The sequence below is a fragment of the Penicillium vulpinum genome (assembly GCF_028829585.1).
Source record: "Penicillium vulpinum strain IBT 29486 chromosome Unknown utg000001l_segment0_segment0, whole genome shotgun sequence".
NCBI classification, from domain to species: domain Eukaryota; kingdom Fungi; phylum Ascomycota; class Eurotiomycetes; order Eurotiales; family Aspergillaceae; genus Penicillium; species Penicillium vulpinum.
In genome coordinates, this window is record NW_026643241.1 from 1271902 (window position 1) to 1285674 (window position 13773).

General features: G+C 49.0%; 6 protein-coding genes across 6 annotated transcripts; 4 read left to right on the top strand and 2 right to left on the bottom strand.

The window, feature by feature from the left end:
* Positions 1 to 816: 816 nt before the first annotated feature.
* N7479_000471 (Zn(II)2Cys6 transcription factor) lies at positions 817 to 3062 on the top strand (the record flags this gene model as incomplete). The annotated part of the gene is made up of 4 exons (XM_057248169.1): positions 817 to 1196; positions 1252 to 1279; positions 1335 to 1796; positions 1851 to 3062. 4 exons carry the CDS (start codon positions 817 to 819, stop codon positions 3060 to 3062), a joined length of 2082 nt encoding a protein of 693 aa, XP_057112601.1.
* A 453-nt stretch (positions 3063 to 3515) lies between these two features.
* Positions 3516 to 5081, top strand: N7479_000472 (putative FAD binding monooxygenase; the record flags this gene model as incomplete). The annotated part of the gene is made up of 1 exon (XM_057248170.1): positions 3516 to 5081. One exon carries the CDS (start codon positions 3516 to 3518, stop codon positions 5079 to 5081), a length of 1566 nt encoding a protein of 521 aa, XP_057112602.1.
* Positions 5082 to 5906: 825 nt separating this feature from the next.
* N7479_000473 (putative phosphatidylglycerol specific phospholipase C) lies at positions 5907 to 7353 on the top strand (the record flags this gene model as incomplete). Its single annotated transcript, XM_057248171.1, has 2 exons — positions 5907 to 6494; positions 6550 to 7353. The coding sequence occupies 2 exons, from the start codon at positions 5907 to 5909 to the stop codon at positions 7351 to 7353; spliced, it is 1392 nt and encodes a 463-aa protein (XP_057112603.1).
* Positions 7354 to 9152: 1799 nt separating this feature from the next.
* On the top strand, positions 9153 to 10221 carry N7479_000474 (SCO family protein; the record flags this gene model as incomplete). Its single annotated transcript, XM_057248172.1, has 3 exons — positions 9153 to 9623; positions 9715 to 10039; positions 10100 to 10221. 3 exons carry the CDS (start codon positions 9153 to 9155, stop codon positions 10219 to 10221), a joined length of 918 nt encoding a protein of 305 aa, XP_057112604.1.
* Positions 10222 to 10562: 341 nt separating this feature from the next.
* On the bottom strand, positions 10563 to 11099 carry N7479_000475 (molybdopterin synthase catalytic subunit; the record flags this gene model as incomplete). The annotated part of the gene is made up of 1 exon (XM_057248173.1): positions 10563 to 11099. One exon carries the CDS (start codon positions 11097 to 11099, stop codon positions 10563 to 10565), a length of 537 nt encoding a protein of 178 aa, XP_057112605.1.
* Positions 11100 to 11413: 314 nt separating this feature from the next.
* N7479_000476 (glycoside hydrolase family 13 protein) lies at positions 11414 to 13283 on the bottom strand (the record flags this gene model as incomplete). The annotated part of the gene is made up of 3 exons (XM_057248174.1): positions 11414 to 11930; positions 11991 to 12750; positions 12812 to 13283. 3 exons carry the CDS (start codon positions 13281 to 13283, stop codon positions 11414 to 11416), a joined length of 1749 nt encoding a protein of 582 aa, XP_057112606.1.
* Between the last annotated feature and the right edge of the window lie 490 nt (positions 13284 to 13773).

Sequence of the window (13773 nt, forward strand, 5' to 3'; positions counted from 1 at the left end):
TAGCGAAAACATGAGATGGGAGTTGCTTCAATCCCGAATATTTAGGCACGGCCGACATTGAGTCCCGTTTACCTCCCCGAAGGACCATTCGGACACGAGTGAGAAAATGCGTCATGGCTCATACCTTTGATGAATCATCCAAAATATGCATGGGCCTTTGGAATCTTTGACTTGAAATAACTCGTAAATAAGATAGATGAATGATAAAAACTCAGATGGAAGGCTCCGGCTGCCATTTGAGTGTGCCCAGACTGTAGAAACGCAGCGATGGGACCAAATAGAGCATTTCACAAGCAAATTCTGACACTTTGAACGAAGATGTGGGATTTTACCTAAGAAATGTGAGCCTGAAATTAAACAACAGAGTTTGAAACAACGGATGATGTCGGTGGAGTTAATGCCTTATCTTGATACCTTATGTACAAGGCATGTACTTATCTTGACACCTTCCCGATCACAATGGATGACAGAAATTAGGGTGTACGGCAATGTACTTTGTATGGTAAGATCAATGAATATGCATAACTAAATTGACAAAATCCTCTGTTCCAACAATCTGTACGGACATCGATGACTAATTGTACTATACATCCATAGGTCCACAGGTACCTACTTCCAACCAAGGTTTGTACACCCGTGGACTTTTGCCGACTATTGGGTGTCACATGATGTTTTCGGCAAACGAGTATTCCAACTTAGTATTCGACAATGGAAGTATCCGTATTTTCTCTTCAATACTAGAGATCAGATTTCTTAAGCATGCTAGTCATTCATGCCTAGTTAGCTGGATTGTTTCCTAAAGAGTGTGCTACAGCAATGGCTAGTCTAAATAGCCCCTTGAGTGGTCGGCGAACAACAGACTCGCCATCAAAACAACCCGCATCATCTGCATGCGTGGTCTGTCACAACCGGAAGGTCAAATGTGATAGGCAAGATTCCTCTATCCCCTGTTCAAATTGCGCGAAGGCGAATGTGGAGTGCATGTACCGTGCCCCACCACCGCCTCGTCGCAAAAGGGATCGAGAAACCAATGGGAGTATCTCTCAAGAACGCGGGAAATATCTTAGAGGCAGCACGGGAGAAAATCTCTCTGCCACTCAGCATCAAAATGCTGGGGCAGAGCACCGGACTAAAACAGGGAAAAGTGGATCTGGGAGGATGATCATGAAAGGTGGCAACTCCATCTATCTTGACAAGTGAGTTACTTGCGCTGCAATTAGCCTAATGCCAGATTGCTGACGTGCACATCAGCAATCTTTGGACAAGAGTCAGCAATGAGGTTAGTGTTTTTTGACTTCCGCGTACAAAATACTGTGGATTCTGACCTTTGCTAGCTCCCGAATGCAGCAGACGTATTAGGTGATGAATCGGATAATGACACCGATAACTTTGCTCAGGATGTGAGCGACGACTATGCGATACTCTCGACATCTGCAACAAGAGACGTTCTTACCGAGCTCCACCCGAGTCCCCTGAATATCTTCAAGTTGTGGCAGGCATTTCTCGAGAATGTGAACCCACTCACCAAAATTATACATGCTCCAACTGTACAGCAACAAATTTTGGACGCCATGAGTAATCTACCAAAAGTAGGCCGAGAGGTCGAAGCATTGATGTTCGCAATATACTGCATAGCATTGGTTTCCTTGCAAGCAGAAGATGTCGAAAAGTCATTTGGGGAAAGCAAGACAGCACTCCTATCAAGGTGCAGACGGGGAGCCCAACTGGCTTTCAAGAATGCATCGCTTCTTCGTACATCAAGCTCAGTGGTTCTCCAGGCATTTATGCTATACCTAGTGTGTTCACCTTCCTTCGACGAGATCTAATCCCCTTTAACAATGTTTTGGTAGCTCTGCATGCGTTCGTTCTCTGACCCACATACTATCTGGACATTATGTGGCATTGCAGTAAGAATCGCGCAACGAATTGGGATCCACCGTGACGGGTCCGCTCACGGACTCTCAGTATTCGAAACTGAGATGCGCCGTCGGATCTGGTTCCAGCTCATGATCATAGATGCCACATCTGCACAGTTCTGTGGTGTAGCATCAACGCCTCTCCCAGCCACAATCGACGTGCAGCCACCAATGAACGCTAATGATAGCGATCTCGATCCTCGTATGACCGAGCCAGCCTGCGAGAAGCCAGGTCCGACAGAAATGATGTTTGTTCTCACTCGGAGCGCGTTTGGAAAATGGCTTCTTCGTTTATCAAACCAGGTTGAGAGTTCTAATGCTGGACCATGGGCCTTCTTGCCATCATCATCAATTTCCTTAGAGGACAGGGACAAGACAATTGATGAACTAGAAGCACACATGGAAGATAAGTTTCTCCGGCACTGCGATAAATCCATCCCGCTACATATGGCAACGACAATGATGGCTCGTTCGGCTATATATTATACCCGGTTGATGGCACACCATCCTCGTCAATACCAGGATCCCAACACTAGCATCTCCCAGGCAGAGAAAAACGTCATCTTCGAGAATTCCCTCAAGATGACAGAGTATGCTGACCACGCCCAAAACAATCCAGTAGTACGGGGATTCTCGTGGCACATGGTGAATCATATGCCATGGGACGCCATAATATTCATGCTCTCGGAGATGCGGCATCGGACTGAGGCCGAAGAGAAGAGCAAAGTCTGGCAATTGATTGGAAATGTGTATTATGGGCATATCAAGGCGATGAGCAAGAATGACCCAACGCCTCTTCACATGGCCATCCAAAATTTGATTGTCAAGGCCTGGCGGACGTATATTGAAGAGTGTAACCTCAACCATCACACACCAACGCCCTGTCCAACCATTGTTGCATCCTTGCTAGCCAAAACGGGAGGCAATTCTAGTTCGCAGCAGGTAGATGAAAACGTCCTAGACACCGAGCATGGTGCTAGGCCACAAGATCAAGTTAGTCGGGACTGTTCTAGTTCACAATCAGGACTGGAGGCTGAAAACTTTGGTCTCTTGCTTGGTGATAGCCCGAAGGATTGGAATGAATGGGACAATCTTCTCAGTCACTTCCAAGGATCTTTTACAGATGATACAACATATATATCTTGACTTGAGCAATATATATTTTGACCTAAGCATGATTACCAACGCTGTGGATTGCTCAAAATTTGCTCACATTACGTTTTGTAGAGAAGCTTTCAAGAAGTATGACAGCAATTATCGGGTTCGAAATCCAAGTAAACCCGAACACCGATGCATTGAAGAGTTTCGCGCCGATCGGCACGCGACACTCCGATCTCGTATAGATGTCTTGGCTTCCACATGCTCGGGGTCGGCGACTAGACAGCCGAGCAGTGATGATCGACCTTGCTTTTTGGGAGTGTATTTCTTTTGACAAGGCGATGGTATCAGCATCAAATTTTTATTTAAAGTCGGTTCCGCACAATGCTAAGTTTGTATATATGACCATCAAACTTTTTACCTGGAATCTTCTCTTGATCACGATATTATTTTATTGATACATTAATTGAACCTGCATACCATCCGAAGGTGATTCCAAAGATGAAACCTAAAACGGATGTCCTCATTGTCGGCGCAGGCCCAACTGGCCTCGTCCTTGCCCTGTGGCTTCAACATCAAGGCGTCAACGTCCACATTTTTGACCAGGCAGAGGGCCCGGCGAAAGACTCCCGAGCGATAGTTGTTCATGCCCGTATAGTCGAGCTGTATCGGCAGCTTGGGTTAGCTGATGCTTTGCTAGAACTCGGGTACCAGCTGCCTGCGACAAATCTTTGGATTCACACACAGCACAAAGCACGCGTTGCACTACGAGACTTCGGCCGCGCGCTGACTCCGTATCCGTTTATTCTAAGCATACCACAAGACGACCACGAAAGAATGCTAGAAAAGCGACTAAATGACGTCGGCATCCATGTGGAACGAGGGTCCAAGTTGCAAGGCTTTGTGGACCATGGATCAAGCATCACTGCTACCCTGTTCCGCGAGATTGATGGGACCTCGACCACACATGAGGCGTCGTACATCGTTGGCTGTGATGGAGTACATTCGGCTGTTCGCCATGGGATTGGTGCCAGATACGAGGGCGAAACATACAAGCCGCTCTTCTACATCGCCGACATTGATGGCAAAAGCGACAAGCTCTTCAACGGTGAGGGAAACCTGGTGTTCACGAACGATACTTTCAACCTGGTAGTCCCCTACAATAAAGAAGGGCATGCGCGATTGGTTGGTATTATCACCCCAGATAAGGGTGACGATGGCAACAGTGAATCGTCAGAGCATAAGCCCCAGATCACATTCGAGCACATTCGACCTAGAATTATGCAAGCGATGGATATCGACATCAAAAAGGTCAACTGGTTCTCCACTTACCGTAGTCACCACCGTGTGGCCGATAAATTCCGCAGCAATCGAGTGTTTCTTGTTGGGGATGCGGCTCACATCCACAGCCCAGTGGGTGGGCAGGGAATGAATACCGGAATTATGGATTCGATCAATTTAGCGTGGAAGCTGGCAACGGTCATCAAACAGACAAACATGACGGAAGAAGCAAAACACCGACTGTTGGAATCATATGAGTCGGAACGCCGCTCATTCGCTATGATGATAGTCAAGTCCACCGACACAGGATTTACGACATTGACATCGAATGGATTCTTCCCATACATTCTTCGAAACTGGCTGATTCCATACCTTGTGCCCGTCTTTTTGAAATTCGATTTCGCCCGGACTAGAATATTCCGGGGTGCTTCTCAGCTCATTTGTAACTACAGGGGTAGCAGTCTTTCCCAGACTGGCAAAGGGACCGTGCAGGCTGGCGATCGTCTGCCATGGGTTGAAATCAATCAGGTGGACAATTTTTCGACCCTGACAGACATTTGTTGGCAACTCCATATCTATGGGGAATCCCAATCGCAATTTGAAGAGTGGGCCCAAAACATGGGTGTCAAGGTTTTTGTCTTCCAGTGGCACGAGAAATACAACACCGCCGGATTGGTCAAGGATGTCGTTTATTTGCTACGACCTGATCAATATATTGCAGGCATTTTCGAGGGACCTTCTAGTGAGGGGTTGGACGAATACTTCGGTTCTCGGGGTTTGATCTAAGTAGAGGATAGGCTCGTTCGAGATAAGCTCTCCACTATGTGTCTTCCAAGATTTTCACCTCTTTAATTTCGATCGTTGCTATTCGACCACGGTTATTCTTCCCTAGGCCACGTGCGATGTTAACTGTTTCACTACGCCGTTAATTTCCGGTTTAGAACGGTTTAGGGTGCGGGACATAGCGTATTGAGCTAGTTGGGAATCCGAGATAGTGGGCGGTAGTGGACAGTTGGGATATGTGGAGGGGCACACCGTCTTCAAAGTCATCGGAATCCGAAAGCATGCGAAAGGAAAGGGGCGTGATTGGTGACTTGGCAAATATTAAAGTGCATTGGCGAATGATATGATTGGTGTACCTGCGGGGCTAACTATGAGAAGTTCTGCATGGCGGGTTCTATGCGACTCCACTCATACTTCCATGCTATCCAAGCACCCTAAGCCCTTCAAGCCATCTAAGCCATCTTTTGTTATTACATCCAATCTCAGCATGAGTATTATCAACTGCGATACTGGAAGTCGCTGGTCCGGTAGCATCCGAGCTCTTTCATCCCCACCCCCATCCCACCCAGGTTTTGCTCGGCACCCTGGCGTACTATCGATAGGCCGTTGATCGGCCGCTGAAAGCCCACAGAGTGAACATGTGCCAGAAACGGCGGCTTTTCATTTGCTATGGCATCTGAATCCAACCTATGCATTCCTAAATCGCCAACCCTCTCTACTACTGCACGTTTTTATGCATGGAAAGAGATATAAAAGCCTTGCAACGGCCGGGGAAATGATCTTCGTACTCAGACCAGTCCAACTCTCTCTACCTCACTCTCCGGCACAATGAAGACTACCGCTCTCATTTCCTTGCTCGGCCTCTCCAGTGCCGCCATGGGCGCTGCTGTGGAGAAGAGCAAGCCCACCACCAACGGCCCCTGGGGCTACAAGGCCGGCTCCAAGGAGTCCATTGCCAACATGAAGGACAAGATTGAGAACGTTGTCTGGATTCTCCTCGAGAACCGTGGTTTTGATAACATTCTCGGTGGTATCAAGAAGAAGGGTCTCGACAACCCCATCAACAACGGTCCTTTCTACAACTTGGAGGATATCACCAACCCCAAGAGCAAGAATTGGTCCACCTCCAAGAAGAACTACGACTCCGTTCTCAACGATCCCGATCACAGTCTCACTGGTATCAACTTCCAGCTCTATGGTGAATACAGCCCTGACAACGAGGCCATTGCCAACGGCACTTTGACCCCCAACATGTCGGGCTTCATCCAGCGCCACATGCTCCGCTACCCCAAGATCTCCGCCCAGCGCGCTGCTGATGAGGTCATGGGCTTCTACACTGAGAGTCAGGTCCCCACCATTGTTGACATGGTTGATGAGTTCACCACCTTCAACGACTGGTTCTCCTGTGTGCCCGGTGTAAGTACCATCCCCCATGCAAACCCAAAGACCATCAAACTGACATATCAACCAGCCCACCAACCCCAACCGTCTCTGCTCGGTCGCTGGTGTCACCGATGGCCACGGAAAGAACGATGCTGACTTCGATGTCTCCGCCATCCCCACCAACAGCATCTTCCAGGCTGCCTCCGAGAAGGGTATCTCTTGGTTGAACTACGACGGCACTAACGGCGCCTTCCTCCCCGATGCCCTGTTCTTCAACTGGACCGCCAAAAACGCCAAGAGCAACGTCGTTCCCCTCGAGAACTTCTACCAGGATGCCTACCTCGGTGTCCTTCCCCAGCTGTCCTACATCAACCCCTCTTGCTGCGGTGCCAACACCAACTCCATGCACCCCTCCGGAAACATCTCCTACGGTGAGGTCCTCCTGAAGCAGATCTACGATTCTGTCCGCACCGGTCCCCAGTGGGACAAGACCCTTATCCTCGTCACTTTCGATGAGACTGGTGGTTTCTACGACCACGTTCCCCCCCCGCTTGCTGTGCGCACCGATAACAAGACCTACACTGAGAAGGGCTACGACGGAAAGCAGTACACCTTCACCTTCGATCGTCTCGGTGCCCGTATGCCTACCTGGTTGATGTCCCCCTGGGCCCCTAAGGGTTACGTCGAGGGCAAGGGTGTCAACCCCGCCACCGGCGAGACCTCCGTCTACAGTGCTACCTCTGTTCTCAAGACCCTCGGTTACCTTTGGGACATTGAGGATATGGGTCCTCGTGTCTCTCACTCGCCTTCCTTCGACCACCTCATTGGCACGAAGAAGCGCACTACCACCAAGTCTCTCCAGAACCCCCATGTTTTCCCCAACGATATTTGAGGGGCTACAAAGTAGCACTCGATAATGGGATTTCATCCCCGATGTGATACAGACGAATGGCTGGATAGCTTGTTATTCATCATCTGTTCTGTTTCTCATTGGATGGAGGTTGATAGAGTCCGTTATGAAAAATGTGCTGCATATTCTGTAGCCTTGTTACTGGTTTCCTACTAGCCTTTGGTCTTTCAGTGAATACCTAGTTTTTTAGATGATGATGTTTGAAATGTTCCACTTATTAAAATACTACTACAATTTGCCTTTTCAATCTCTTTCCAAGTGTCCTTGGATGTTCCTAGATATCTCTAGTAACAACTGGCTGAAAATTCAGAACGGAGTGGAGTGTAGAACTGACATATATAACCTGTCAGTTTCGAGAGAATTCAGCAGCCTTTAGAATCAGCCAGACTTTGCTCCGTTTTCCCACCTATACAATTCGGAGATCTGCACCCGAGAACCACTAGCCTGCACCAAACATGTGAGTGTCGGATATCGTCTCCCTTAAATATTGTGACACCCCTCAGCGGAACTCAGGAGAGCGTAATGAATCAGTTCCGAGCACTGAGGCCTTCGGAGCGGAGCGGGGCGGGGTGGGGCGGAGGGGGAAAGGGGAGGGGGTAGGAACAGGAGGTGGGAACGAAAGGGGGCGCAACCCAGAAACAAGCTAACCATGTACATACTCCGTACAATTGTCTAAAGGTACCCCATCTCTTCTCTAAGAGCCACCAGCATGGGTAACAAGTAGGGAAAAGACTCATGATACTTGAGGATTCATACAAATATTATATTGAACTCGATCACTCAAGAGTGAAGGAGTTAAGGAAGTATTGTTTCAAAAATTCCCAAGCGTGCCCAGGGGCCCACTTGAAGGAGGTCGTTGATAGTTTTCAACCAGCAAAAACACGATCATTGGTACCGCGCCGTGAGAAGAGGATATGTAAGATCTGATAAACACTCGTAACCTTACTACGTTAAAGGAGAATTCTGCTGAAGGCGCGGAAGGCTCTCGAAGAGGCTCTCGAACGGGCTCTCTCGAACGAGCTCCCAGGCTCACGGACTCAAGAACAGGCGCAAGGACGGGCTCCCAGGCTCAGTCTCAAGAACAGATTCAAGACGCGGAAAGCTCAAGACGCGGAAGGCTCTAAAGGCGCGGAAGGCTCGAAAGGCCCTGAAGGCGCACTCCCCTGAAGGAAACGCGCACTCCATGAAGGAAAGGCACACTCCCCTGAAGGAAACGCGCACTCCGCTGAAGGCACTCCACTGACACTACATTGATCCCGATGTTGTAATTTTAGTACCCCTTTTGTACCACCAGCCTCTGGTATGTAATTTTAGAAACGGCAAGAATCATAACTAAAAAAGGCGGTTTGGCCGAGTGGTCTAAGGCGATTGAGTACGTTTCTCTTTAAACAATATTCCACCAACTCTCACTAACAATTCAAACAGCTAGAAATCAATTCCGTTCGCGGGCGCATGTTCGAATCATGCAGCCGTCGGTTCTTTTTTTTTTTGCTGTTTAGTGGAGTGGGTGGAGATCAAGGTCAAGGGCGTCAAGGGCGTCAAGGTCAAGGTCATTTTTATTTAGGAATAAACACAATTATGTCGTATACTACTCCGTACTCCGTACTCTGTACCTATATATGCAATTGGAGGAAGCAAAACATAGAGTAATTGGCGCCTAAGGCATACACCCTAAACTTAATTGAGCTGTCGATCTGGAGATTCTCGAACTCCGCCCGGAGTTGGCAATTGATAATCACCCATCCCTCCAAGATCTCCCCAACAGCTACACAACAATCAAAATGCCTTCCCCCATGAGATTGGCAAGCGGGCTCTTAACCCGGGCTACCCGCAATATCGCCATTGAAACCGCCCCGACACAACGCATCCTCCCTCTCTTCCGAAACAACACCGCGTCATGCCGCACCTACACCGAAGCACGGCGTCCACGATGCGACCAGGGCATGCGAACGATGCTCTCCACACAGAAAAACTTCTCAACCTCCGCCTTTCGAGAAGGCCCTAAGACAATGGGCCAGATGCGCCAGCGAAACACGACCGGCCCATTCTCGTGGAAGGCCGCATTGCTCTTTGTGCTGACTGGCGCCGGTATGATGCTCTACTTCCGTGTCGAGAAGGCTCGTCTTGAGCGCAAGCGCATGACGGAGATGAGCAAGGGTGTTGGTAAGCCGAAGGTTGGCGGTCCGTTCGTGTTAAAGGATCTTGATGGGAAGGAGTTTACGGCGGAGGACCTTAAGGGCAAATACAGCTTCGTGAGTTACCCGGACAATGGAACAGAAGATCATCAGTGTATATGAAATGGGTTGAATGGATGGTTGCTGACACAATCCTTGGTTACTTTAGGTCTACTTTGGCTTCACTCACTGCCCCGATATCTGCCCCGATGAACTGGACAAGATGGCCGAGATCATTGAGAAGGTCAAGGCTGCTACCGGAGACGAGAAGCTCTTCATGCCTGTTTTCATTACTTGCGACCCTGTCCGTGACACTCCCGAGGTTCTGCGCGAGTACTTGAAGGAGTTCCACACTGGCATCGTCGGCCTCACTGGCACCTACGAGCAGGTCAGACACGTCTGCAAGCAGTACCGTGTGTACTTCAGTACTCCCAAGGATGTGAAGCCCGGCGAGGACTACCTTGTGGACCACAGTATCTACTTCTACCTGATGGGTGAGTGGGGATATAGCTTGGAGATCTAGTTTCAGTATGCTAACTAACCGTTCATCATAGATCCCGACAATGACTTCGTCGAGTGTATCGGCCGCCAGGATACCCCCGAGTCTGCATCCAAGGTGATCCTGGAGCACATCAATGACTGGAAGAGGGAAGGAAGGCCCCTAAAGACCGAGTAAGAATCTTGCGCCAGGTGTATGTATGGAAATTGTACAATATAGTCATTCGAATATCTGAATACCCTACTCTCGCCGGAATCATATTCCAGATGCTCTTTTTGTTGTGCTCTTTTTGTTGTGCTCTTTTTGTTGTGCTCTTTTTGTTGTGCTCTTTTTGTTGTGCTCGTGCTCGTACTCTTTTATGTTCTCGTCAAACGTGATCGAAAAACCCCCCTCCTCCCAGATCCCTCCCCCCATGGAAACAATTCTGTTCCAATGAGACCTGTAAAAGAAGCCATCAGCATTAACCACAATGTACAAACCAGACGAACCAACCAAGTTCCCCAAACCACACTATATCCCTAAATCTCCTTCCCCAAAATTCTCCCCTCAGCATCCCGATCCGCATTAGCCCTCCACTCCATTCCCCCATCAACAAATTCCTCTCTCTTCCAGATTTCCGCCTTCTCCTTACAAGCCTCAAGCACCTCCTCGCCCGCCCTCCACGCCGCCCCCCGATGTCCCGCACTAACAGCAATAGCAATAGAAGCTTCTCCAATGGGCACAATCCCCAATCTGTGCGCAATACTCACGCCCTCAAGCTTATGCGTTTTAACCGCCGCCTCGGCAATCCCCGCTAGTGTCTTCAGCGCAAGAGGCGGGTATGCCGTGTAACTGAGCTGAGAGACCGAGCGTCCTTCAAAGGTATCCCGCGTCGTGCCGAGGAATAGGACATTGGCGCCGGCGGCGGGCGAGGAGGTTTGTGATAAATAGGTGTTTGCGTCCAGAGGGGTGTAGGTTAGGGTTAAGTGGATGTTTTGCTTTGGATCGTGGTGCGTGCGTGGGTAAGTTTTCGGGTCGAGATGCGCGGGGAGCGCGGTTGTGTCTTGGGAGGGCATTTTGGGATTGAGTTTGGGGGATCAACGATGCTGGTGGAATTTGGTTCTTTCAATATTGAAACATTGTTGAGGTTGTGACTTCCAAGGTTCTTCCCCTCGATGCTTATCTACTGCGGGGATCGGTGGATAAGAGCCCCGATATGCGGAGAGCAGTGGGGGTTGACAGCGTTGGGGACTTTGAATTGTGGTGGTTCTACGATTCGGATTTTATTGCACGGTGTTCTCGCTTTGTTCTCGTTTTGTGCCTGGTAGTAAAAAAATCAAGTACAATGTATGGAAGTGGCTTTGTATCAACCACACATCTCATATATACATCAGACGAGCAATACAACAGCCTCAAATGGCCGAAGTGCCCACTGTTCACCGGTGAATCGCTGGGAAGCCAACTCAACGCCTTCATAAGTATTAAGCAAAACCTGCTTCACGCTAGTGATACCGTTGCTCGCGGCATCCCACTCCAGAGTCTTGTCTGTCCAATGACACACAACCAAGATCTTCTGGTCGCCATACTGGCGAGTGTACGCAAAGATCTTCTGGCTTGGCTTATCCAAAAGTGTGAAATTGCCATACACAAAGATGTCAAGGTACTCCTTGCGCAATTTGAGCACAGTCGCCCAGTAATGATATGTTGAGTTAGGGTCCTTGATTTCCGCTTCGGCATTGATCCGCACGTAATCTGTGTTCACAGACATCCAGGGCTTAACGCCAGGTCCAGTGAATCCGGCATTCTCAGCCGCTGACCACTGGACTGGAGTTCGGGCGTTGTCGCGTGACTTCTTCTGATATTCTTGCATCGCAATTGCCTGGGCCGCGGTGTCTTCTTTTGGTATTCTATAAAATATCTATAGTCAGCGAACATTCACAAGTTGGACGATAGGGGAGTACAATTACTTCTTCCAGTGGTTGAGACAATCAATGTCTTTGTATTCCTCAATGCCCCATGATTTGGGCACATTCCTGCTTCCCAGTTCTTGTCCTTGGTAAACGAACGGAGTACCAGCCTGCAATGCCAGGGCAGTGGCCAACATCTTGGAAGCTACCAGTCGATGTTCCTCACTAGCATTCGTGTAGCGGTCAATGGAGCGGGGTTGATCATGGTTCTCCCAGTACAGTGCGTTCCATCCATCATTCTCATACATGAACGTCTGCCATCGCTCAAAGAAGTCCTTCAAATCAGTGAGTTTCCAGCTACCAGGTTCGAATTTTCCAAATTTGCCATGATCAATGTCCACATGTGCAAAGTTGAAGATCATGTTGATCTCATTGCGACCAAACTGCACCGCACGGAGTACCTCATTCTCGTCGTTGACGAATGGCATCTCACCCACGCTGAAGGCATCGTATTCAATGAGAATCTTGCCAAGATCCTGGAGGTACTCATGCAAGCGTGGGCCATTGGCATACCACTTATCACCCGATTGCCAGGGGGTTCTCGGATCATTGATAGGACCATCAGGGAATTTCTGATCCTTGCTGATGAAATTGATAACGTCCATGCGGAAGCCGTCGCAGCCCTTGTTGAGCCAGAATCGCATGATATCATGCACTGCCTTGCGGACAGGTGGGTGTTCCCAGTTGAGGTCGGGTTGCTCGACCGCAAATAGATGCAGATAATACTCTTGGGTGTGTTCGTCCCATTGCCAGGCACTCCCTGGCGTAGAAATGTATATTAGATGAATTTTATCGACAAAAAAGGAAAAGAAAACACGTACCCTGGAAATGAGAAACCCAATTGTTGGGAGGCTGGCGGTTTCCCTGTTCATCATATTTGGCCGGCTTCCAGATATACCAGTTGCGGTACTCATTGTCCTTGGAGCTGCGCGACTGCTTGAACCATTCGTGTTGATCACTAGTATGATTGACGACTAGATCCATCAGGAGTTTCAGACCGCGGTCGTGACATCCAGAAATTAATTTCTCAACATCTTCAACTGTGCCGTACTCATCGGCGATGCTATAGTAATCGGAGATATCATAGCCCATATCGACCTGCGGTGATTTGTATGATGGGCACAACCAAACGATATCCACAGCGAGGTTTTTGATGTAGTCCAGTTCGGAGATGATACCGGGAATGTCACCGATACCATCATTATTGGAATCCTTGAAGGAGGCAGGCCAGATCTGGTATACAGAGCTTTCTTTCCACCAGGCACGGTGCTTAGAGTTTCCTGGGGTAGCCATGGCGGTCGGTTTTGAGCAGATGGCGACTTGGAGAATGAGAATGAGAGAGAGTTTAAGATTCTGGGGTACTATCAGCTACATATTTATGCTATTTGCTATAAGAGCTGTGTTGGCAAGGACACTTGGAGCATGGCCAATCGTCATGTTTGATTCCACCGCGGGGCAGATGCGGAGAATCCTCGGTGCTCTCAACTATTGATACTCCGTGCTCTGCATGTCGGCCCGAGAGGTTTTGCCAAGAGTTAGCCACCCTTTAGAATGCAGGTTGGGCGCATGCAATGAATCACAAGCCATCGATCTGTGGATCGCCCCCCACATAGAGGAAATATGTTCTGGTTAGGATGACGGCTCAGGGCTTCTTGGCACTATGCGTTGAGTTGTGACTCTGAGTATTGGAGCAAATGTGTACCCTGAATGATGGTGAACTGAAATGTCCAGACGAGAAGTACCTTGTACTAGTTAACGGGCCCTTCGCTTCCGCCCCTAACCC